The 26,967-nt window shown below is 44.2% G+C and overlaps 1 protein-coding gene and 1 long non-coding RNA gene across 2 annotated transcripts; one reads left to right on the forward strand and one right to left on the reverse strand.

Annotated features, from left to right (window-relative positions):
* On the reverse strand, positions 1-6,494 carry LOC130211830 (uncharacterized). Its single transcript, XR_008835177.1, has 2 exons — positions 6,258-6,494; positions 1-671 (listed from the first exon to the last, which is right to left on the reverse strand). It is a non-coding gene; the product is annotated as an uncharacterized LOC130211830 (long non-coding RNA).
* Positions 6,495-7,102: 608 nt separating this feature from the next.
* slc1a1 (solute carrier family 1 member 1) lies at positions 7,103-25,045 on the forward strand. The gene is made up of 12 exons (XM_056443038.1): positions 7,103-7,371; positions 14,400-14,540; positions 15,458-15,550; positions 15,666-15,780; positions 17,936-17,978; positions 18,103-18,198; positions 18,503-18,687; positions 19,120-19,227; positions 20,734-20,856; positions 20,940-21,134; positions 22,732-22,866; positions 22,953-25,045. The coding sequence occupies exons 1-12, from the start codon at positions 7,278-7,280 to the stop codon at positions 23,191-23,193; spliced, it is 1,569 nt and encodes a 522-aa protein (XP_056299013.1). The 5' UTR covers positions 7,103-7,277; the 3' UTR covers positions 23,194-25,045.
* The last annotated feature ends 1,922 nt before the right edge of the window (positions 25,046-26,967 follow it).

The following is a 26,967-nucleotide window of genomic DNA, read 5'->3' on the forward strand; positions in this document are numbered from 1 at the left end:
TCAATGACAACATTTTATTGATAAAATGACTTACATATTAATATAATCTTCCCTTCCCCTCCCCTCCCCACACTCTACAGCAGCCACCCAGTCCCAGGCGGCGCTGCCGTATCCATGTTGCAATGCCACTGCTGGCGTTGTATTGTGATGGCCACAGTGACATGAGGGTGGACTTCAGGCTCACCAGAGTCATTCAACGCCCTCATGGCTGTGCTGGGCGCTGACTGACCACGGTTGGGGCCCCGAGATCTCCTGTCTAGTTTGTATTTTTTGGCTTGCCAGCGCCACCTCCTATCGGGTGGTGGCCAGGGCCTTCGACAGGCCCTGGGCTCAGTGCATGATGCCAGGGTCCTGAATAACAGCCCCATCTTCTATGAGCAGTCATCCCCTCCACCAGGATACTGTATCCTTGGGGATGGTGGCTACCCCTGCCTGTCCCAACCCATCTGCCTCATGACCCCCTTCAGGCAGCCTGTCCACAACCATCTCCAAGCTACAACCGCTGCCTGTCAAAGGCCAGGTGTGTTGTGGAGAGGTCCTTCGGGATACTGAAGACGCGATGGCGGTCCATCTTCTTAAAGGCCCTGGAGGTGGATGTGATGTGCCAGAGGTCATTGGAGCCAGATGTCGGGAGGGCAGCAGAGGACCAGCAGCACCTCCAGGAAACGTCTCTGGGGCAGGAAACAGAAATTGTTGTGCACCGACAGATATGCTAGAGAGGTTCAGGTCATTTATGTTCGCTTTCTCTCATTCCAGGCTTCCTGATTGTTTTCACCTGTCATCACACCTGTCTCCTATACTCATCAGTGTCAGCCCCGCCCCTGATTGGTCCCACCTGTGTCTTGTTACCATGTGCTTAAATTCCCCTGTCTCCCAGTGTTCCTTGTCAGTTCGTCTGGTCTTTTGCCATGATCAGGTCGGGTTATGTTGTGCTCTTGAAAAGTTTTTGATCCCTCACTACGTGAGCGCTTTCATTTTGCTCACTGCAGAAAGAGAAAAATAAAGTACTTACAAATACTTTATCTCTGTCTCCGGTCGTGCAATTGGGTCCTACTTCCTAAGTGTCTGAGATCGTAACAGAACGAACTGACCACATTATGGACCCAGAAGAACGCTTCACGCCGCTCTGTCGGTACAGGGCGTGACGATTTTTCATCACGAGGAAAAACTGGACAAAGTCAGCCGAAATACAAGAGCTGAGAGGACGCCAGGGGGTTCAGGAAGAATTATCTACACAGATGCAACAACTGGTTGCCCAAATGAATAATTTTTCACTCATCAACAGACTGCTCCTCCGGTGACGCCATCCACAGCTGAGAATTTGCCTGTCAATACTCCAGCTGACGACCCAGGTCAGGCTGTTTCCTCCCGCTGGCTCTTCCGGAGAGATTTTCCGGAGACTCTTCGAATTGCAGAGCCTTTCTGGTACAGTGTGATCTGCATTTTCAACACAACCCAGCAGCTTTGTTATCTGAGCATGGTAAAGTGGCGTTTATTGTGTCTCATTTAACGGGAAGAGCTGCAGCCTGGGCTACTGCAGAATGGTCTAGAGACACCGAACTATGTTACTCATTGGCCGATTTCATAGAGACTATGAGGCGTTTTGACCACTCATCGCCTGCTACGGAGGCCAGCAGAAGACTGTTTCAAACGCCAGCTCAACCGTCAGGTGGTTGATTATGCCATCGAGTTTCGTACAGCAGCAGCGGACAGCGGATGGAATGTTCCGCTCTTCGTGATGCCTTCATGACAGGACTTTCGGAACCGATAAAGGACCAGCTGGCTCCACTGGAGACACCCGGGATCTGGAATCCTCATCGCTGTGGCCATCCGGATCGATAACCGCTCGAAAGAGAGAAACCGAGATGTTATTCCCAGCTTCCAGAATTCGCCGAGGGTTGCGCCGCCAGCGGAGGATTTCCAGCTCATGTTACCGGACCATCTGAGGACTACACTTCCGAATGACTCCGTGAACCCATGCAGCTTGGAAGAACCAGGCTTTCTGCAGGAGAGGCAGCGCCGCTCACGGAGGGTTGCTGTTTCTACTGCGGCCAGCCGGGTCATCAACTCGCTTCATGCCCGGGAAAAGATCGTGCTCACCAGTCAAAAGGAGGGCGCTGGTGAGCAAGTTTCCGCAGACTTCCCTCCTCGACCTGTTACTCAGGTAGACATTTGTATTAACAATCAGACCATTGACCAGGGTGTGTTAATAGACTCATGGGCTGACGAAAGCCTTATAGACTGGGGCCTAGTCAAACAGCTAAAAATAAAAACTGTCCCGCTATCTCATCCTGTTAGTGCCAGTGCCTTAGACGGCCGCTTGTTGTTCACAGTTACCCATTGCACTGAGCCCATACAGATTACTATAAATAAGGACCATACCGAGAGCATGCAATTTCATATTTTGAGTCGACTCAGCACCCGATTATTTTGGGGTTTTTGGTTGAAGATCCACAATCCTCACATAGACTGGCCTTCAGGAAAGTTAAGGAATGGGGAGAGGATTGTAAGGGCAGGTGTAAACTGCAACCTGTTAATGCACCAACAGACTCTAGTAGGATCATTATAGATCACCCTGACTATCCTGATCTACACAAGGTACCTTCCTGTTACCATGATTTAAAACAAGTCTAAAGCCTTGTCGCTACCTCCTCACCGAGATTTTGACTGTCCCATTGATCTCTTACCGAGCCCCATTCCCAAGGGGAGACTTTACTCGATTTCGAGACCTGAGAGAACAGCAATGGATGAATACATCTCCTCTTCACTCAAATCAGGGATTATCCGTCCTTCATCGCTCCAGGGATTCTTTGTGGGAAAGAAAGACGGGTCTCTGAGACCTTGCATAGACTACAGTCCACTAAATGACATTACGGTGAAGAACCGCTATCCTCTGCCACTCATGTCATCTGCTTTTGAACTGCTTCAACGGCCAAGATATTCACCAAGTTGGATTTAAGAAATGCATATCACTTGGTTAGAATAAAACAAGGGATGAGTGGAAGACTGGATTCAACACTCAGAATGGTCACTATGAGTACTTGGTAATGCCTTTTGGACTGTGCAATGCGGCTGTTTTCAAGCTTTTGTGAATGAGGTTTTGCGGAATTCTTGAATATTTCAGTGTTTGTGTATCTGGATGACATACTGATTTTCTCCCCAGACGCTAAATCTCATGTTAACCATGTCCGCCAAGTTTTGCAGAAACTACTGGATAATCAGCTATATGTCAAGGCAGAGAAGTGCGAGTTCCACACAGAAGAGGTGTCTTTCTTAGGATACATAGTCTCACCTAATCATATCCAAATGGATCCTGAAAGTCAGTGCAGTATCCCAGTGGCCCACACCAGACTCCAGGAAAAGGTTCAGCAGTTCCTAGGATTTGCTAACTTCTATAGGAAGTTTATTAGAATTTCAGTTCTGTTGCTGCTCCTCTGCATGTTCTGACTTCTCCTAAGGTTCCTTCAAGTGGACCCCCAGGCGGATCTTGCTTTCAAACTTCTCAGAGATAGATTCACATCAGCTCCCATACTCACCATTCCAGATCCCCAGCGCCAGTTTATGGTCGAGGTGGATGCTTCCAATGAGGGAATTGGAGGAGTACTGTCTCAACGTTCTGCAGAAGACAACAAGATGCATCCATGTGCTTACCTGTCGCGAAGTTGACAACGGCAGAGCGGAATTATGACGTGGGAAACAAGGAATTGTTAGCTGTGAGGAATGGAGACACTGGCTGGAGGGTGCAGAGCAACCGTTTTAGTCTGGACAGATCACAAGAATCTAGAATATATAAGAAAGGCTAAGCGTCTCAACTCCCGTCAGGCCAGGTGGACACTTTTCTTTAGTAGATTCAACTTCACACTCTCTTTTCGCCCCGGTCTCAGAATCAAAACCCGATGCTTTGTCTTTTACGATCCCGAACCACTTGCGGTAGAGCCCAAGACCATCCTTCCACTTAACCGGGTGATCGGAGCCTTTTCCTGGCAAGTGGAGTCAGACGTTAAAGAGGCAAATGTCATGAATCCAGCGCCTAGCGAGTGTCCCAACAATCTGCTGTTTGTTCCTGAGGCTCTTCACCCAAGGTCATCCACTGGGCTCACTCATCTGTGCTTTCGTGCCATCCGGGAGTAGCAAGAACAATGTTCAGGATTCAACAACGTTTCTGGTGGCCATCCATGAAGAAAAATGTGGCAGTATGTAGCGGCTTGTCCGTGTGTGCGTGTAATAAGACCTCATCTCAAGTTAAGATGGGCTTGCTCCAGCCGATTCCCCATCGTCCTTGGTCACACATTTCGATGGATTTTGTGACAGGATTTCCCTCATCCAGAGGCAAGACTACGGTTCTAACAGTGGTTGATCGATTTTCAAAAATGGCTCACTTCATCCCATTGACCAAGCTTCCTCTGCCAAAGTCACCGCAGAGGTCATGATGAATCACGATTCAGGATCCATGGATTCCCTAATGACATTGTTTCCGACAGGGTCCACAATTCATTTCCGCCTTCTGGAAAGAGTTTTGTCGACTCATAGGTGCCACCGTCAGCCTGTCATCAGGATATCACCCTCAGTCAAATGGACAGTCGGAGCGTCTGAACCAAGAACTAGAGACTACGCCACGTTGTCTCGCCTCCGCCTCCGAACCAGACCACCTGGAGTGACCACCTCACATGGGTCGAGGTTGCCCACAATACCCTTCCCACGCCACAGGTCTCTCTCCATTCCATTGTGTCAATGGTTTCCAGCCTCCACTTTTCCCTAACAACGAGGAAGAGGTGATGGTTCCATCGGCACATGCCATGATCAGACGTTGTCGCAGAGTTTGGGCTGGTGGTCTCTTCTCCGTTCAGCTCGGATGAAGGCTGTTGCGGACGTTCATGGTCGCTCCTCCTACAGTCCAGGCCAAAAGGTTTGGCTCTCTACCAAAGACTTACCACTCCATGTCGCCTCAAAGAAACTGGCTCCGATTTGTGGGTCCGTTTCCAGTGTCCAGAGTCATCAACCGGCGCGCGGCGCCGGTGCAACTCCCCAGGACCTTGAGAGTGCACCCAACGTTTCACGTTAGTAGAATCAAGCCGGTGTGTGAGAGCACACTTGTTCCCGCCTCCAAGCCTCCACCGCCCCAGTTCTTTGAAGGGGTGACGCCAAGGTCCGTAAGCTACTGGAGGTCCGTAATAGGGGAGGCAAGCACTGGTAGACTGGAAGGGTTACGGTCCTGAGGCTAGAAGCTGGATAGCTGCTTCATTTATCGTAGACAAGACTCTTATCCACGACTTTTACAATCAGCCTGGGCCATCAGGAGTTGGCCCTAGAGGGGTACTGTTGTGCACCGACAGATATGCTAGAGAGGTTCAGGTCATTTATGTTCGCTTTCTCTCATTCCAGGCTTCCTGATTGTTTTCACCTGTCATCACACCTGTCTCCTATACTCATCAGTGTCAGCCCCGCCCTGATTGGTCCCACCTGTGTCTTGTTACCATGTGCTTAAATTCCCCTGTCTCCCAGTGTTCCTTGTCAGTTCGTCTGGTCTTTTGCCATGATCAGGTCGGGTTATGTTGTGCTCTTGAAAAGTTTTTGATCCCTCACTACGTGAGCGCTTTCATTTTGTTCACTGCAGAACCGAAAAATAAAGTACTTACAAATACTTTATCTCTGTCTCCCGGGTCGTGCAATTGGGTCCTACTTCCTAAGTGTCTGAGATCGTAACAGAAATAGGATAGCCATTCAGTGCTCTGTCCCAGACCACGATTACATTTAAATTAATACATACACGACATTAAAAAAACAACACACAACGATGATTGAAAGCTACAATTATTTCTAGAAGGACAAGCTTAGATAGCTATCGTAACGGTATTAATTATCGGGCGGCGTGTGCAAACGTTCGGTGTCATGTTAACCCGTTATTAAACTGAGCATATCCATTGTTAATCTATTATTAAAATTGCTATTTCGATTGGTTAACAGAACAGCCGTTGTTTAACACTGTCCGATGACTGACATAGCTATCTGTCGTCGGACTTGCCGCTGGAGCAAGCGCCTGGAGCCGCCACCTGCCCGGCTCGTCAAGCGAAAAGTGTCCGATAAAAGTGCACCTTCGTCGGACTGGCCGGGTGGTGGATTAGCCAGCTAGTTTATCATAACTGCCATGCAGATCCAATGGCATCTAATGCTACCTAGGTATGCTCACTAATCTGAGAATGGCATGTTAGTAGTACATTGTAATACCAGTACAATGTGTAATAACCGCTGATACTTACATTTACGGTCTGTAGCTTCGTGGTCTACCGCTTGTGCTGTCCGCCATTGTTTTAGAAATAAAATGAAAAGCTGGCGAAATGGCTCCTCCTCTTCCGCTACGTCGCCAAGATGGCGGCCGCTTAGTGCGAGTAGTGTCCATCGTTTTACATGTTTTACCCGTTTGCAGTGCACCATCCGGGTACTTTCAGTGCTCTGAATTCTGCTGGATTTTTCAGTGGCGCACTTCGAACACTGAAAGTCAGTGCTCGAAGTGCTCAAGTGCGCGGTAGTAGACACAGTTCTAAAGCCTCATGTTCGAAATGATTACAAGATACACACAATCATTATGGTTTAATATGTGTTTTCTTTTTTCAACCAGTTATATATTCTTACATTTCCTGAAGTGTATTTATGAAACTTTCAATCTACAACATGTAGGAGGCTTGAAGGCGCTCATAGGGACTCATATGCATTTATCTGTTTCTAGAGGTAATACAATTAAATAAATAATACAATAAAGCAAACCTCAGGTACCTAAGTACTTTTCAAACGGCATCATTTGATCCAGCCTGACATACAACGTCACCACTCTTGTACCCTGTGGAGCAGCTCTGGTTAAGGCCAGACTACAATAAAACATTTATAATGATCCTTATTATTCCCAACTCTTACTTATTCACAGACTGATCACTCAAAAAGAAGGAAGTGTCAGAGACACCTTGTGTGGGGGAAGGGTGCAGAGGGAGCAGGAGTAGACTACGTCTCCCTCCCTCCCTCCGTCTCACACACACACACATACACACACGCGCGCGCACACACACAGCCTCACACCATCGCCGGCCAGCAGCAGCCTCTGACGGCTGCATCCTACGTGTGTAGCAACGCGTCTCCTCCATCCTGCGGCTGCCTCTTCACATCCACCTCTGGACCTGCGTGTCGCATCTCCTTTGGGGATCCCCGACATCTCTTTCTCTCTCTCTCTATCCCTCTCTCATTCAGTCTGTGTCCCGTTGTGGAGGAGCGACAGCAGCAGCGTGGACATGATGGGGAACAAGGAGCGACGAGGCGTGAACCTCAAAGGCTTGCTGAAGAAGAACTGGCTGCTGATTGCCACGATTGTCTCGGTGCTGCTCGGTACGTGGAAGTCCCTGAACACATCATCATGCATGCTGAGAGAAAGAGCTCCATCGCGGTTATCTTGGTTCCGGCATGCAGATTGGCTTGTTGTCAATAAATCAACCTCTCTCTGCAACAGTGACCGCTGCATGTGTGTGATATGATCATTCAGAATCACCTTTCATAAAAGAAGGTGTGAGCGAGGTGTTGCAGGAGACACAGCCTGTGTGTGAGTGTGTGTCTGGACGTGACCAGACTGATGCTGGTCCCGGAGGCTGCGGCTCCGGGTCCTCCGGTTCCAGACGCCCGGACCAGGTCGCTGTCTGCCGTGATGGCTCAGCACGTGTAGCCGGTCATCAGGAGGAAGAGTGCAACACGTGTGGCGTGTTGGTTTGCTGGGGAACTCAATGTCATGCCGGTGTCACCAATACGGCGGTTAGCCTAGCTTAGCATAATGACTGGAAGCAGGGGGAAACAGCTAGCCTCGCTCTGTCCATGTCTTTCAGACAGAGGGTCGTGGGTTCGATCCCCGGCTCTTGCACACCTGACGTGCAGGTGGCACTTTGCATGGTGGTGCCTAGAACTAAAAAGGAAAAGTATGAGCAGTCAATTTACCAAATATATTCATATTTTACACTGTATATTTATTATTCATTATTTACTTTTCCAAATGCTAAAGAACCACTTTTTACATCGTCATCAAATACATCCAGAAACAAAGCTGCTTATTAAAAAAAACGTATGTATATTTTTAAAGCCACTTCTGTTATTTTCTACCATTGTAACAGAGGAGTTGAGGTGTCATTCAATGTCACGTCAAGACATGGCACACAAGAACAACATAGCCTCCTACGTTAGCTATGACTACTACAAACAATGTAGCCTTTAAAAAGCTATTTTTAAGACTGAATCTGGTGCAGTGACATAAAACACACCGCGGCAATGCTTTGCATCACTTCCAGCAAGAACCACGAGGATGTGATGTAACAGAATACTCAGCTACGTCCGCACGTTAGTGGTCACTACCCAGCCTCCCCCGCTCTTTATGCTAAGCTATGCTAACTACGCTCTGACTTCCCCTTGTAGCTCTGACTTCACGATACCTGTCTTTGCAGCTCATTCTCAGAAAGAAAACAAAGTACTTTACTGTTATATTCTTCCCAAAAGCAACCTGATTGCACAGATCATATACTTTTTGCGCGATCAGTAATTTCCTGGTTTTCTCTGTGGAGTTTCTTGTTTGTAGTTTTTAATGTTTCATATTTAGGTATAGGAGAAAAACTGGGTTTATGAAGTGTACACGTTTGTATCTATTTCTGCATAAAGATCTGCACTGTTATCTCTCTGATATATACAGGGGCGGCTGTAGCTCAGTGTGGTAAGAGGGCCGTCCCTCAACCGCAAGGTCGTGGGTTCGATCCCCGCTCTCCCCATTAGTTGCAAGTTGAAGTGTCCTTGAGCAAGGCACTGAACCCCCAGTTGCCTCACTGGGCGCAGCCCACTGCTCCCTAATAACTAAGGATGGGTTAAATGCAGAGAACTAATTTCCCCTTGGGGATTAATAAAAGTGTATATATATTTTTTTTATAACCAAAGACTGACAAATAGATGTGAACGATTATTAATCACACTGACCATTCATTCAGTTGTTCAGTTGGACTTCAAACTACTCTTTCTCTGAAACCTGCTTATAGACTGTGAGCCTTCACCGAACTTGGAGTGTGGCACAGAGGATTAAACATTAAACACTTTGTGTTTGAATAAATGCACTTCCTGCTATGGTAATAATTACCAGGTGTACTATGACCGTAAACTTAATATAGCAATCACTGGAACTTCCTGGTTTCCATGCTAATCTTGTGGATGGATATTGATGGACACTTTTAGCTCATTGAATAAGAAAGATCTTGCAAGTTAATACTTTTTCCAGGTGTTTGGGTAGTTGATGTTTTGCTTTATCAGGAGACACAATCAACAGTAACCAAGGCTGGATTACCAACACGCTCACATCCACACTAAGAGATTATTACTATCTTCACAGGTAGAAACATTTTAAACATTCCATTTAGAATTTTTAACAAACAAAGTAGGATTTTTGCAAGTTCTCATGATGATGATATTCCTTTATTTGACCCACAGTGGGGAAATGTAAAAAATCTGGAGAGTATTGGGTGCTCTGTGCTCTCGGCGCTCAGTGTACTCTCAGTGATACTGGCGTCCTTGTGTTATGGTCTGCAGTTGTACGGCAGAGGTAACATCCCCGATGACTTCACTCTCCAAGACGTCTTAGCTTCTCAAAAGGTTTTATTGTTTTTTAAAAAGTAAAAAATTGTGGCTGCTTGTGGTGATATGAAGCGAAGGAAGTCAGCGTTAAAGGTGCAGGTCATGATTCATTCACCCACAATTCCCTCCTGTTGCAGTACACCTCCGGTTGAATAAGGATGGGGAGCTATAGCCTTGAGATTCTTTAGTGCGGGGATTATTCCACGAGGAGCAGAAGTAGCGCCGCTCATCTCTTGTTGCTACATTTCTAGGCCAAAATCATGAGCTTCCAACTGATATTAAATTATCCCTGATTGCAATGCAAGAAATGGTGGCACTTGATTCATTTAATCATATGCGAGTAGTTCCTGCCGATGCTCCTCCATCGCTCCTTCACTTCCAGAAAGAAGCGGTACGTTAATGTTATGTTTTTTTGTTAAAGACTTGTACTCTGAGAATGAATAACATTAACTCATACCTTCTTCTATCGCCGCTGGAGTTTTAATTTCCCAATGGTCGTGGTGTCCCTGACGGTTCCGTCATAAACGGAATAATAACTGAAATTCACAAGGCAAATAAATCCCACACAAGTAATGCTGAGTAGAGACCATTAAGGTCATGAGCTTCAAGTACACCAGCTACTCACTTCTTTCTTCATCTTCATTAGTTGCTGGTGAGGAGGTGTGTATTGTCAAGGTCATACATTAAAGCTTAGTGTTTCAAAATAATTACCAAGACAGTTTCACAATCAATCAACATTATGTGTCCACTTTTCCCGACCTATGAGTTTATGATTAAGTTGTATATAAAAACAGTAAATTGGTTACAAGAGCACAAAATTCTTCATGTTTCTCTGAAAGCTCGCAAGATTGTGTTGACTGCAATTAATAGGAGATTGATGTTGCATTTGGTCATTATTTACATTCTGTCATATTCATTGAATGTGTTTATGTAACTCTGTTCATCTGGTCACATGACATCTATTGATCATCTGGTCACATGACATCTATTGTTCATCTGGTCACATGACATCTATTGTTCATCTGGTCACATGACATCTATTGATCTTCTGGTCACATGACATCTGTTGTTCATCTGGTCACATGACATCTATTGATCATCTGGTCACATGACATCTATTGTTCATCTGGTCACATGACATCTATTGTTCATCTGGTCACATGACATCTATTGTTCATCTGGTCACATGACATCTATTGATCATCTGGTCACATGACATCTATTGTTCATCTGGTCACAAGACATCTATTGTTCATCTGGTCACATGACATCTATTGTTCATCTGGTCACATGACATCTATTGATCATCTGGTCACATGACATCTACTGTTCATCTGGTCACATGACATCTATTGTTCATCTGGTCACATGACCTCTATTGTTCATCTGGTCACATGACATCTATTGTTCATCTGGTCACATGACATCTATTGTTCATCTGGTCACATGACATCTATTGATCATCTGGTCACATGACATCTATTGTTCATCTGGTCACATGACATCTGTTGTTCATCTGGTCTCATGACATCTATTGTTCATCTGGTCACATGACATCTATTGTTCATCTGGTCACATGACATCTATTGTTCACCTGGTCACATGACATATATTGTTCATCTGGTCACATGACATCTATTGTTCATCTGGTCACATGACATCTATTGATCATCTGGTCACATGACATCTATTGTTCATCTGGTCACATGACATCTATTGATCATCTGGTCACATGACATCTACTGTTCATCTGGTCACATGACATCTATTGTTCATCTGGTCACATGACATCTATTGTTCATCTGGTCACATGACATATATTGTTCATCTGGTCACATGACATCTATTGTTCATCTGGTCACATGACATCTATTGATCATCTGGTCACATGACATCTATTGTTCATCTGGTCACATGACATCTGTTGTTCATCTGGTCTCATGACATCTATTGTTCATCTGGTCACATGACATCTATTGTTCATCTGGTCACATGACATCTATTGTTCATCTGGTCACATGACATCTATTGTTCATCTGGTCACATGACATCTATTGTTCATCTGGTCACATGACATCTATTGTTCATCTGGTCACATGACATCTATTGATCATCTGGTCACATGACATCTATTGTTCATCTGGTCACAAGACATCTATTGTTCATCTGGTCACATGACATCTATTGTTCATCTGGTCATGACATCTATTGTTCATCTGGTCACATGACATCTATTGTTCATCTGGTCACATGACATCTATTGTTCATCTGGTCACATGACATCTATTGTTCATCTGGTCACATGACATCTATTGTTCATCTGGTCACATGACATCTATTGATCATCTGGTCATGACATCTATTGTTCATCTGGTCACATGACATCTATTGATCATCTGGTCACATGACATCTATTGTTCATCTGGTCACATGACATCTATTGATCATCTGGTCACATGACATCTATTGTTCATCTGGTCACATGACATCTATTGATCATCTGGTCACATGACATCTATTGTTCATCTGGTCACATGACATCTATTGTTCATCTGGTCACATGACATCTATTGTTCATCTGGTCACATGACATCTATTGTTCATCTGGTCACATGACATCTATTGATCATCTGGTCACATGACATCTATTGTTCATCTGGTCACATGACATCTATTGTTCATCTGGTCACATGACATCTATTGTTCATCTGGTCACATGACATCTATTGATCATCTGGTCACATGACATCTATTGTTCATCTGGTCACATGACATCTATTGTTCATCTGGTCACATGACATCTATTGTTCATCTGGTCACATGACATCTATTGTTCATCTGGTCACATGACATCTATTGTTCATCTGGTCACATGACATCTATTGATCATCTGGTCACATGACATCTATTGTTCATCTGGTCACATGACATCTATTGTTCATCTGGTCACATGACATCTATTGTTCATCTGGTCACATGACATCTATTGTTCATCTGGTCACATGACATCTATTGTTCATCTGGTCACATGACATCTATTGATCTTCTGGTCACATGACATCTGTTGTTCATCTGGTCACATGACATCTATTGATCATCTGGTCACATGACATCTATTGTTCATCTGGTCACATGATATCTATTGATCATCTGGTCACATGACATCTATTGTTCATCTGGTCACAAGACATCTATTGTTCATCTGGTCACATGACATCTATTGTTCATCTGGTCACATGACATCTATTGATCATCTGGTCACATGACATCTATTGTTCATCTGGTCACATGACATCTGTTGTTCATCTGGTCTCATGACATCTATTGTTCATCTGGTCACATGACATCTATTGTTCATCTGGTCACATGACATCTATTGTTCACCTGGTCACAAGACATCTATTGTTCATCTGGTCACATGACATCTATTGATCATCTGGTCACATGACATCTATTGTTCATCTGGTCACATGACATCTGTTGATCATCTGGTCACATGACATCTATTGTTCATCTGGTCACATGACATCTGTTGTTCATCTGGTCTCATGACATCTATTGTTCATCTGGTCACATGACATCTATTGTTCATCTGGTCACATGACATCTATTGTTCACCTGGTCACATGACATCTATTGTTCATCTGGTCACATGACATCTATTGATCATCTGGTCACATGACATCTATTGTTCATCTGGTCACAAGACATCTATTGTTCATCTGGTCACATGACATCTATTGTTCATCTGGTCACATGACATCTATTGATCATCTGGTCACATGACATCTATTGTTCATCTGGTCACATGACATCTATTGATCATCTGGTCACATGACATCTATTGTTCATCTGGTCACATGACATCTATTGTTCATCTGGTCACATGACATCTATTGATCATCTGGTCACATGACATCTATTGTTCACCTGGTCACATGACATCTATTGTTCTGTCCATCCTGGAGAGGGATCCTCCTCTGTTGTTCTCCTGAAGGTTTCTTACCTTTTTCCCCCTGAAAGGGTTTTTTCTATTTCTTGGGAGTTTTTCCTGATCTGATATCAGGAATGTCGTATATGTACAGACTGTAAAGCCCTCTGAGTTAAATTCTGAATTTGTGATAATGGGCTATATAAAATAAACTGAATTGAATTATTAGTTACACCATTAACGTTAGCCAGCAGAATTAAAGTGATTGTGTGCCATCCCCTTGGTGGTTCATCTCGCTACAGCAGAAAGCTGCAGCAGTAAAACTCTATGCCTGCAGGTGGTACGAGTGTTCAGAATATGGCAACTGTTCTGTTGTCTGCTGTCTTTGCTGCTGGCACCAAACTGTAGCTGGTGGATGTGAAAGGTGGAGTAATTGGTCGTGGCTCCCACGTACAGTCCGCTGCGTCACCGCAGTGTTTTACAAGAACCTCTTGTTGTGTTTGATGGAGGTCTGGAGTGGATTACTCACACCAGTGTGGGGGAGACATGTGAAGTTTATAGCTGGAAGATACAATGTGCTGTGCTCGGTGAAACCGCTCTGATGTGCATTCATTTGACAGTTGCTAATGCAGAGGAGAAATCATCTGCATTCATTGAAACGTAACAGTATAAGTGTTCAATGTTGCATGGCTTCCCGTGACCACTAACCTGAGATAAAAGAAACGGTTTCAGCATAATCTGTCATGTCCAAATAATGCCCAATATTTCATCGATTTTCTTCAGCAGAGACCAATAATTCTTGCTGATGTGATTTTGTCTTTCTGCTGACCAGGGATCAGTTTGGGTGTCGTGGTCAGAGAGTATGCGTCGCTCTCACACCTTCACAAGCAGTATTTCGGCTTCCCAGGAGAGATCCTCATGAGGATGCTGAAGCTCGTCATCCTCCCGCTCATCATCTCAAGCATGATAACAGGTAACTGGAACATATGTATTTCTGTTTTTACTAGTGGTCACCGTGATGCACTGCATCGGGATACATGGAAGTGCATAACAACAACAAGATGACACAGTTTCCTAATTGGCTCTGAGATATTGTTCCCCTCTTATGTTGCACGTCCTTCCTCATTTAAATCAATAAAGGTTTATCATCTTTACAATCCTTTATCAAAGTCCATTTACTTTTATGGTTGTTGCAGTAAACATCATCTTAGTCTTAGTCAGCTAATTCTGAGCTTCGTATTTAGTAGTTAGGTAGTTCTGGGAGGAAGTTGCTCACCCCATCAGATGATAAAGGTCGTGGTATACAGTTGAAAGCTCCGAAAATAATCTGGTACAGTATGGGACCCGCGAGGTATAACTATTTCATCAAAATCTATTTCCAAGAATTTTTAGGAAATGAAATAATCTACGATAGAATGTGCAGAAAATGTCACGTGCCAAAATGTAGAAAACTAAAACAAAAAATTATCTTTCAACATTAGAAGTCAAACATGTACAGTATACAAGCTCTGTCCTCCACCACTTAATAATAAATAGTCTATATATACAGATCCATCCTGGTGAGATGAGATCCATGACAGTGGTCAAAGGTCATGCATGAAAGCTCACTGCGGCGTTAAAGACACAAACTTTTAAAGTTTTGACCGGATACATTTATTCAATTTATTTTGTAGAGATATCACAAACTCCCCTCAAATTACGAATTTGCCTCTGTACACATAAGACATCCCTGACCTTTGACCTCACATCAGACCAGGAACAGGTATATTGTATATACACATACAAATGTGAAGATTGTGAGTTTGAGCTTAATCAGATTAAAATAATGATGATAATTCAAACTCTTCATTCTTTTCTTTTGGAATTCAGCGTTGTGCTTTGTGTCTACAGGTGTTGCAGCCCTGGACTCTGAAGTATCAGGAAGAATAGGTCTGAGAGCTGTTATTTATTACTTCTCAACGACCATCATCGCAGTTATTCTTGGTGAGCTCATTGTTTTTAAGTCTCCTTGTCAATAGACCATAAATTGCTTTACAATTAAGTAATTCAAAGTGTTTGATATGAAACACGAATGAGTCAAGCTTGATGTCATCTGCAGGGATTATTCTGGTGATGACGATCAAACCGGGAGTGTCTCAGACTGCGGAGCACATCGACAGAGCCGGGACGACGCCCAACGTCACCACAGTCGACACGCTCCTGGACCTCATCAGGTGACCTCAACGCCGTGACATGTCCAGTTATTCAGATGTTAAAGGGACAGAGACATAGAAATGCCATCCATCCATTCACATCCGCTTATTCCGGGGTCGGGTCGCGGGGGCAGCTGACCCAGCAGGTTGACCCAGACTTCCCTCTCGCCCGCAACATTTTCCAGCTCATTCTGGGGGATCCCGAGGCGTTCCCAGGCCAGCCGGGAGATGTAATCTCTCCAGCGTGTCCTGTGTCTTCCCCGGGGTCTCCTCCCAGTAGGACGTGCCTGGAAAACCTCTAACGGGAGGCGTCCAGGAGGCATCCGAATCAGATGCCCGAACCACCTCAGCTGACTCCTTTCGATGCGGGAGTAGCGGCTCGACTCAAGCTCCTCCTGATGTCCGAGCTCCTTACCCGATCTCTAAGGCTGAGCCCGCCACCCCACGGAGGAAACTCATTTCGCCGCTTGTATTCGCGACTCTTTTTCGGTCACTACCCAAAGTTCGTGACCATAGGTGAGGATTGGAACGTAGACCGACCAGTACATTGAGAGCTTCGCCTTTCGGCTCAGCTCCTCTTCACCAAGACGGACCGGTACAGCGCCTGTTTTACTGCTGCAGCTGCACCGATCCGCCTGTCGATCTCCCGCTCCATCTTACGCTCACTCGTGAACAAGACCCCGAGATACTTGAACTCCTTCGCTTGGGGCAGGCACTCTGTCCCACCTGGAGGGAGCAATCCACCGGTTTCCGGCAGAGCACCATGGCCTCAGATTTGGCAGTGCTGACTCTCATCCCTGCCGCTTCACACTGCAGCAAACGCCCCAGTGAGTGCCGGAGGTCATGGTCTGAGGATGCTAACAGGACCACATCATCTGCAAACAGAAGAGAGGCGATCCCAAGACCCCCAAACCTGACCTGCTCCACCCCCAGGCTGCGCCTAGATATCCTGTCCATGAAAATCACAAACAGGACCGGTGATAAAGGGCAGCCCTGGCGGAGACCAACACCCACCGGGAACGTGTGACTTACTGCCGAGGATGCGAACACAGCTCCTACTGCAGGCGTACAGAGACCGGATAGCCCGTAGCAACGGGTCCGGAACCCCAGACCCCCGCAGCACCCCCCACAACAATTCCCAAGGGACCCGGTCGAAAGCTTTCTCCAAGTCTACAAAGCACATGAAGACTGGTTGGTCTCCCAGGACCCCTCGAGGACCCTTGCGAGGGTGAAGAGCTGGTCCACAGTTCCACAACCGGGACGGAATCCGCACTGTTGGTCTTGAGTCTGAGGTTCGACCAGCGGTCGGAGCCTCCTTTCCAGTACCCTGGCATAAACTTTCCCCGGGAGGCTGAGAAGTGTGATCCCACAATACTCTCCGGTCCCCCTTTTTGAAAATGGGAACCACCACCCCGGTCTGCCAGTCCAAGGGCCCTGTTCCTGACCCCCACGCGACATTGAAGAGGCGTGTCAGCCAAGACAGCCCAACAATGTCCAGCGCCTTCAGCATCTCAGGGCGGATCTCATCCACCCCCGGCGCCTTGCCACCAAGGAGCTTTTTAACAACCTTAGCGGCCTCTGCCAGGGATATTGGTGCGACCCCCCCCCCCAAGTCTACAGGCACTGCCCCCTCTAGAGGGGACATAGAAATGCATGACTTCAAATGAGCTAAACTCACATGCAGAACAAGTATGACGTGTTTATACTTGTTCTGCATGTCCACAGTGGAACACAGTCCCTCCTAATGCCCTCTGTGTGTCTTGTGCATGTCTTAGGCCTTTGTCTGAATTGTAATACTGCAGACCATCGTAGGGTTCATGGTCATTTACTCGAAGAGTTACACCAATTTAAAAATTCAGAAAGGTTCCTTCAGCTGCTGTGAGCTGATCCAAGTATTGTAGTAGCACACCGTGGCGTTCCCGAGCTCTGAGGTTGAGATAGCCAACCTTCAGTTTCATGAATTGCTGACAATCTCTTTCGTTGAACACAATGACCTGGAGATCCAATTCACCCAGAACATTCTGCTCAAGTTTGAGTGTTTTAGCTCCCTTGCCTCAATGATTCACCTTTACATGCTCTAATGATTATGAATGGTTTTGACCAACACAATGAACACAGTGTAATCCACATCATTCGTCACTGTCTGTCGCTCACCCCTAATCTTGTTTTTCAACAGGAACATGTTCCCTGAAAATCTGGTGCAGGCTTGTTTTCAGCAGGTAAGCCAGCTTTGCATATCCATCATTCATCTCTGTTGCACTTTCTCCCCATAATGTCAGCCTGCACCGGGGTCTGCTGAGCAGATGTCTGCAGCCATGTTGAAGTACCTCTGATGTTCTCTAGTACAAGACCAAGCGCAAAGAACTGGAGCCTCTGAAGGTTTCCACCAACGCCACCACGATCCCACCTCTCGCCACCACGTTGATGTCGGTGGTCGAGGTAGGTGTGCACATGACTCTGTTCTGGTCTTCTCGAGCGCTATCTAGCAGTTCACAAGTATCTTCTGTTGGGAACAGCCATCAACGAGTCTGTTGTGTGTCCTTGTGGATCTGCTCCACTTTACGTGTCATGTTTCTGCACCTGGCAACCTGATCTAAATGCATCAGAAGTAAAGTAGCCGCGGGCCACTGGGCTGTGACGCGGCTCATCAATGGCTCTTTAGAGCTACTGTGGTTGTGAGAGCAGCTTCCTGACCTGCTTTGGTTAGCCGAATGAATCCCCTCCTTGTCCGCTGTTTTGGCAGAACATAACCAAGGAATATAAGATCATCGGGACGTATTCGGATGGAATCAACGTCTTGGGGCTCATTGTGTTCTGCGTCGCTTTTGGCCTCGTCATTGGGAAGATGGGCAAAAAGGGACGCATCCTCTTGGAGTTCTTTGATGCACTGAACGAAGCAACCATGAGACTAGTTCAGATCATTATGTGGTTTGTATGAAAGATTGATCTATTCAATTCAGTTTATTTTGTAGAGCCCAAAATCACAAATTATCCTCAGAGTACTTTACAATCTGTACACATACGACATCCTCTGTCCTGGGACCTCACATCGGCTCAGGAATAAGTCCCCCAAAAAACATTTAAGGGAAAGAAACCTTTGGGAGATACATTTTGCATCTAGATGCAACATTCAAATATTTGTGTTAACTAATTGCTTTATTTGCCTAAGCAACTGTTTTTATCCCAAGTATTTTCATGCAGCTATCATAGAACACGAAGAAAATCAATATCTATTCATATGAGAAACTGGACCCTGTGATTTAATCAAGTTAGCATCTTATCCGTCGTCCCAATGCACACGATTTGCTATCATCTTACATTCTACGCACCAAATGACTCCAACTCGATGTGTTTTTCCAGCTACATGCCAATAGGGATCCTGTTCCTAATTGCAGCCAAGATCATCGAGGTTGACGACTGGGAGATCTTCAAGAAGATGGGTCTTTATATGGTGACGGTGCTGAGTGGGTAAGCTGTCTCATTACTCTGTATCCGCCTGTTCCAGACATCGGGATTAATGGTTGACATTTGGGACAATTCACCCTCCAGTGATACAGTAAAAGCAGAGCTCTGTGTCGGCACTGATAAGGACCAAGGACATTTAAAACTGCTCAACCTGCAGCTGCAGTAATGAAAGCTTTGCCCATGCCACTAAATCTAAGGGACACCATTAAAGCCGTACAGTAAATCCCCTTCCGCTCGGTCACAAGGTTCCCGGTGCCCCCATGGAGGTCATTTCCTTAACACTTTGCTCTCAACGCAGCTTTCAAAGCCTATAGAAATAAAATGTTTTCATGCATTATTGCTTTATGACATTGAATCACAGCGACGCCTCGCTTCATCACATGTTTGTCATGTGAAAAGTCATAAGTGGTAAAATACTAGAAGTGTTCATTGTTGTTCCATCTTTAGTTCAGAGGAACACTTTTCTATTACAGCTTTTCACTGGTTTGAATAACATCAAATGGAGTAATTGTTCAGGCCTGCTGATAAATAGAGATTTTACTTTCTACCTGGTTTTACCGTCTGCTTCTTTGAGCCTTGAGCTTGACAAAAGGCAAAGGCAAGTGTTTTTTTAACGCTTTGGAGGAATACGTTAACATTTTGTAAAACATAATTGATTGTGTTTGTTTAGTAAGATGAGAAGATTGAAAAACAAATACAGCTACAAACAGCTGTAATGAGTACTAATTGACAACATTCTATCGAATTACTTTGGGAACAAACACCAATTGTTGGTGGGCATTTATTTTTTATAAATATATTTATTTTACAAATTAACTAGACAGGACTTTAGGGATACAACACCAAGGGAAAAGAGAAATAAAAGGGTAAAGAACAACAAGAAACAGACCAAAAATAAATACAAAATAATTCGAAAAACCACAGCAAACAACACCAGTCTGACATAAATCCATCTTTATGGTTACATCATCAAATCAAGTCAACAATCGTGACCAGTGTTGTTAATCTGGCCCGGAGGGAACCACCATGTCTAAGACCAGTTTCCATGTTTTGACAAACCCCTTGACATCGTCACGGAGGGTGTGGGTTCATCTTTTCCAGATGGAGAACTTCCAAAATCCCCTAGTGCCAATCAAGTCGAGAAGGGGTATCTTTAGGTTAATTTATTTTTAATATTTTTTGTTAATCCAGGCTAACTACTTACTCTCTAAAATAAAACTTACTCCAAAACTAATTTGAACTATTTCCATTTGCAATTGCCCATTGGGCTGTTGAAGCCAAGGCAGCAGGAGAGTATATTTCATGTATGACTATAAATGAGAATAGACACTATTTTAATAAAGTATGAGCTTAAAAATACAAGCCGGTCTTTGTATGTGGATCAAAAATAAAAAGTGACAGTAAAAGGGTTGTGGCAAAGAACAGACTCGACCCCAAGAGGCAGTGTGTCTCGTTCTGTAATCCAGAACATCGAATATTGTTCTTAATAATGTCTGTTTGGTTCCTCAGTCTTGCTATCCACGCCACCATCTGTCTGCCGCTGATCTTCTTTGTCATTGTGAGGAAGAACCCGTACACGTTCACATTGGGCATGGCTCAGGCCCTGGTGACCGCACTCATGATCTCCTCCAGGTCAGAATCCACTCAGCCAATTTCAACATTTCCATATTTGTGACTGAACACCATCGCGTGCCAACCGCTGCCTCGTGTTTCAGCTCTGCCACCTTGCCCGTCACCTTCCGATGTGCCGAGGAGAACAATCGGATTGACAAGCGGATCACCCGCTTTGTCCTCCCAGTGGGTGCCACCATTAACATGGATGGGACAGCGCTGTACGAGGCGGTGGCTGCCATCTTCATTGCCCAGCTGAACGACTACGCTCTGGATGTGGGCCAGATTGTTACTATCAGGTACATCGCAGTTACTAAAGTTCTGACTGCAGGCTATAAAAGACTATATAATACAACTTATGAAACCAGAACATGCATCTATTGCTGATCAAGAAAGATATTTCTTGCCAGGTCAGGGGTATATTTTCTGTCTCTATTTGGTTACGGTTAGGGAGCCTTGGTGGTCATTGATGACAGGAAGTACTATTTGGTTAAGATGAGGAACCCTTTGTGGTCATGGATGAGAGATGGGGCTGGGTATCGTTTAAACAATTAGGCTTCTCTTCGAGGATGAAGCTTGGAAACTGAAGCGCCAACAGAGTAATACTTTTCCTTGAGTGTGTCATTACACTGGAGGTCTGTCAGATCCATGGAGATGTTCACAGGCTTTCCATGTCAAATGGATTGCTGAGCAGTTCAAATGAAAATGTCTAAGCTGCAAAGTCTGCAAATATTTCCGCGGGCCGGCCTTCAAGGTGTGGGGGATAAATCTGATCAAATAAAATAATACAACCAGCATAATAATAAACATAAAGTACATTCGGGCACGTGATAATCACCTGTAGAAAAAAACCTGTATTTGAAGTAGGACTCCTGACATTGTCTTCTTCTTGGAAGTCGTACACTCTTCTTCTGTCTCCTCATTGTTCCTTTCCCCCTTTCCAAAGAAGCTCATGACCGAGATGAGCGTCTTGACATATTGGCACCGAGGTACAGATGGACGTATCCGGTCATTAAAAAAAATAAAACATCTTTAAGACCGTGCTAATAAATATAATATTGTTTTCATTCATTCTTTCTGTGCAGCCTGGTACAAGAGGACCCACGGACCAGTGCTTTAGCTATTAGAAACTGAATGGTCTGTGATACGGTGCTCACTACCTAGTCCATTGGGAGAGTTTTTCCCGGTGTATGACACAGTGATACGCTGTCAGCTCATCTTCTCCTCATCATCCCCACTGATCCCTTCTTTTCATCGCACATTGCAGGTGCTCCATCTGTCGGTGCAGTTGGATTTGCAGGTCTTGGCATGCTAGCTGTTGCAATGCATTCTGGGACTTGTAATATCAGCAGTGTGCATCCTATATACCAGCAAGCCAGTTTTGATAGACAGAAGATATTTTCTCGCAGGCCGTATATAATTGGCCTTCGGGCCTTGAGTTTGGCTTAAAGGTATTGAGGAACCACTACTCAGACATAACTGAGTGGTTAGGATTAGGAAACTTGTGTGGTCTCCCATCAAATTAAAATAAATAAAATAAAGTACTGCTTGGTTCATTCAGATCATGGAATCAAGAAATCAAAGTTTGCTGTTGATAAAAAACCAAAGTAACAGCCAACTCCTGATAAAGTTTGAGGCTCTATTACTGGACTTCCAATGATTTCGAATCCGTCTAGCTAGAAATGCCCTTAATGCTTAATTTGATATATAGTATTTATGATCCTGATATTGTGCCCCTTGTATTACTATCATGTGATGTTCTGGTACTGTTCTTGTTACTGATGGTGTACATAACGTATTGCTGCCATTTGACACCAGCAATGTTCAGATCTCTCACAATTCATTTCTGCATGTTATTATGAAGGATCTTTACGACATTGCGTCTGTATGTTGCAGTATAACAGCAACAGTTGCCAGCATTGGAGCAGCAGGAGTCCCTAATGCTGGGCTGGTCACGATGGTGATTGTCTTAACAGCTGTTGGATTACCTGCAAATGACGTCACTCTGATAGTCGCTGTGGATTGGCTGCTGTAAGTTTTCCGATGACCTTTAACCTCGAATGTCCTTCCCTACGTTCCGGCGATGCTGTCGGTTGACTTTGATTGGTGTGTTTCAGGGACCGGTTCCGTACCATGGTCAACGTTCTTGGCGATGCTTACGGAGCCGGCATCGTCCAGAAACTATCCAAGAAGGAACTGGAGAGGATGGATCTGACGTCTGACGCGGACGTCGCCAACCCCTTCGCTCTGGAGGCCACTTTGGATGACGAAGAGTGCGAGAAGAAATCCTACATCAACGGAGGTTTCACCGTCGACAAGACGGATGCAATCTCCTTCACTGAAACCTCTCAGTTTTAGCCTGAGGAGCAGAGAGAGTGCCACACTGCTATGGATGTAAACGGAAAACCTTCCCATTATGTATCAGCACCATGACGAGAGGAAAACTATCCAACCGGAACCACCAAGCTCTGACATCAGCAATAACAGCCCCCCTTAGGCTCAGATGATCACCCCTCATGTCGGACATTTACTATCAACACTAGATTACAGTGCTTCCCTCTTACACTCAAATTGTGCCAACATTTTTTTAAAGTCACTTTTCTTTTCAATAAGAGAGTTCTTTCATGCAAAGATGCACTCAGAAGAAGAGCTGTTTGTCTTTTGGATGTATCTTGAGTGTGTGTGTGTGTATTTTAATGTATAATTTACGAAAAGTAAAAACAAAACAATACTCTTAATTTGCTCTTTGATTACACAATAATTCTCTGACAAGTCTGAATGATCTATTTTGCGTGGTTGTTGTTAAAAGTATATGTCCCATAATGCACTGCTTGTATATCTATCTGTATATTTAAACTGTGCCAAACATATAAAGAGTTTTTTCGCAATATGTTAAAGAAATGCTTATCACTGACTGCGGACTGATTTTTTTTATGGAGACATTCCAGAGATGATTAACCAAGATTTATGACGTCATTGAACACTGTGAAACTTGATGTTTTTAGAACCACATTTCTAACAGTCATTGATTTATTGCAAAATATAATGATCATAACTATCCAGTGTCTGTGTTTAGGCAGTGTGGCAAAATATGACATTACATTAGATATCATGAATAACCTTCTCACACAAGATTATTTCGACTGTCACCTCGTGGATTTATGTTCCAATAACAATCAGATAATCAGAGTTTAACTTTGCTTCTATTCTTTCACGATGGTGTCGGGTTGAAATATGTCCCAATGCTCCTAAACCAGCGGCTGAGCATGTGGTGAGCTGCAATGCGGGAAACTGAATTTAGCATGTTAAAGGTATTTCTGCTTGAATGAAACATGAAAACAAAAACATTGGTAAATAACCAGTTTGAGTGAGACCTCAACATCAATGTTGAGGTATTCCTTTCATACAAGAATCCAAACAGAAAACTACGACAGATTTTCAGTCTATGGTTTTATTTACCAAGGCAAATGATCAACTACTGACCAGGATTTGGTAGAGTCATTTATAACAGCTCAGACAGGCCTTGACATCAACTGGTCTGTAGCCAGGCTATAAAGCTGCTGAGAGTTTGAGACGTTCTCCTGAAGTGAGGTTAACAGCTCTCTAGCAAAACAATGGAGCTTAATATGTGGCTGTGATTGGCTAACTGCTCGGACACTTTGGTAATTGGGCATATTCTATTATTTTCTAATATGACAGACTCAAATATTTCATTAATTTATATATTAATTATCATTAGTTGCATGAAATATCTTTTCTACTAATCTGATAGTAAGGGCTAAGGTGGGAGCCAGAGGAGAAGTAAAGGGGGAGCAACGCTAGCTGAAGGAAACCTGCAAATCAAAATGGGAATACTTGTTTTCATCCACTACTGTGGTGCGATTATTAGAAGTTAGTTAATCTTAGTAAACATCTCATGATGCTAATCCTCCAGTTTGAAAACCAACTTCGACCCTCAAGCTGTGAAAAACAATTAAGAAAACTCAATGAAAATGTAACATTTCTGTTTGTTGTAGTGAGGAAGTTGTGGAGTGATGAGGTGGATGAGATTACATGCTTCATGTACTTCATCATGAATACACTAAATATATTCTAATTGTTGTTTCATTGTTTGTCTCTGACAAACTTTTTTTGGCAATATTTCACGATGTTGATATTTTCATCATTTCCACACAGAAAAAACAATGTGCATTAAAACGGGTGGATGGAACATACTTAATGTGCTTTGTTTATTTTATGCCAATCTAGTAATTACATTTGCATAGTTATTGTGGGCAGGGGGAAATTAAAGCAATTACTTAACCAGTAGTTTTTAAAATACTATGGACACATGTGTGTGATGGACCGACCAATGGGCCTCAATGTCAATGACAGATAATCCTTTGACGTAAATGCCACAAATAATACAAATGTCTGTACTTATGTTAATGCTCCTTGGCTGCAGTGTGATGCTCACTGCGTGTGATGCTTGTGATCTAAAGTTTCTTTTTATAAAATCTACACCCATGTCTGTTACTGAGCTGCTTATTTGACTATAATGATGCCTGCACATGCACATCCTGTACAGTACCTGGAATAAGTGGTGTAAAGATGTTTGGTGACTTTAAAAACACATAACAGTGGTGTTGCTGAATGGTTTCTGTTGTACTAATTATGTTATGTGCCCAGTAAAGGTCCCATGATCAATATTTCCAGCATGATAATCAATACCATTGTCTCTATTGAAGTAGCAGTCATTCTATTCTATGGTTTACTTTACATCATGCAAAGAGTCTGAGACCAATACCTTCCCCATCTCCTGGCAGGAAACACAACAGATAATTCAAATGTTCAGTGGATCAGCTTCATGGCGTTCCCCAAGTGCTGCCAGGTCCAGTGGATTCACGTGACTACTGTACTTCATATCTGATGTGACTTGTTAGACCTTAGTGCTGCGTTCGACACTATTGACCATGAAATCCTGTTTCAGAGACGGGATCAGTCGATTGGCATTTCAGGCACCGCACTAAGTTGGTTTAAATCCTATTTATCAGATCGATCTCAGTTTGTATTTGTAAACGATGACGCCTCGATAACCACCAATGTTAGTCACGGAGTTCCACAAGGTTCTGTGCTTGGACCAATTGTATTTACCTTATACATGCTTCCTTTGGGCAATATTATCAGGAAACACTCCATAAACTTTCATTGTTAGGCAGATGATACTCAACTATATTTATCGATAAAACCAGAGGAGACCAACCAACTCAATAAAATTCAAGCATGTCTTAAAGACATAAACACATGGATGACCTGCAACTTCTTGATGTTAAACTCAGACAAAACCGAAGTAATTTTACTCAGCCCTGAGCACCTCAGAGATCAATTATCTGGTGATGTGGTTTCTGTAGATGGCATTGCTCTAGCATCCATGTCAGGTCTTTGTGACGGGGTGAGGCTCAGGCGCAGAGAGACAGACTGGACGCAATATAACAAAAAAGCACTCTTTAATGAGGCAAAACAGTTTACAAAAAAACAAGGTCCAAAAGGGGCAGGCAGAGGATCGTCGGTCAGGGCAGGCAGGCAGGGTCAACAGGCAGGATCAGATACGACAGACAGGACGACGGGGAAAAGACACGGAACTAGAGACGACAATCCAACAGCAGACAAGGGAAAGACTGACACAATATATAGGGGGGGAAACAGGTGTACGACATCAGACTAACGAGACAAGAGTGGCTGAGGGCAGGTGCAGGGAATTAAACAATTAAGACAGAGAAGACAGAGGAGACACGGAACACAGGAGAAACAGAACCGGGTGTTACATCCAACACCACTGTAAAGAATCTTGGCGTTATCTTTGATCGGGACTTGTCCTTTAACTCCCACGTGAAGCAAATCTCAAGGACTGCATTCTTTCATCTACGTAATGTTTAAAAAATCAGGCAAATCTTGTCTCAAAAAGATGCAGAAAAATTGGTCCACGCGTTCGTTACTTCGAGACTGGATTACTGCAACTCCTTATTATCAGGCTGCTGTCGAAGATTGGGAAAAGATGACCAGGACGGCAAAGTAAAATTCAAAACAAAGTGGATTTAATCAAGTGTGGTAGTACAAAAAGTGCGAAGACACAAAATATTTAACGTGGCTCAC

The sequence above is a fragment of the Pseudoliparis swirei genome, chromosome 21 (genome assembly GCF_029220125.1).
Source record: "Pseudoliparis swirei isolate HS2019 ecotype Mariana Trench chromosome 21, NWPU_hadal_v1, whole genome shotgun sequence".
Taxonomy (NCBI): domain Eukaryota; kingdom Metazoa; phylum Chordata; class Actinopteri; order Perciformes; family Liparidae; genus Pseudoliparis; species Pseudoliparis swirei.

Coding starts and splice junctions, on each gene's coding strand:
- slc1a1 (XM_056443038.1), top strand. CDS start 7,278: ATGATGGGGAACAAGGAGCGACGAGGCGTGAACCTCAAAGGCTTGCTG. Junction 7,372..14,399: donor GATTGTCTCGGTGCTGCTCG/GTACGTGGAAGT, acceptor TCTGCTGACCAG/GGATCAGTTTGGGTGTCGTG. Junction 22,867..22,952: donor GTCGCTGTGGATTGGCTGCT/GTAAGTTTTCCG, acceptor GGTGTGTTTCAG/GGACCGGTTCCGTACCATGG.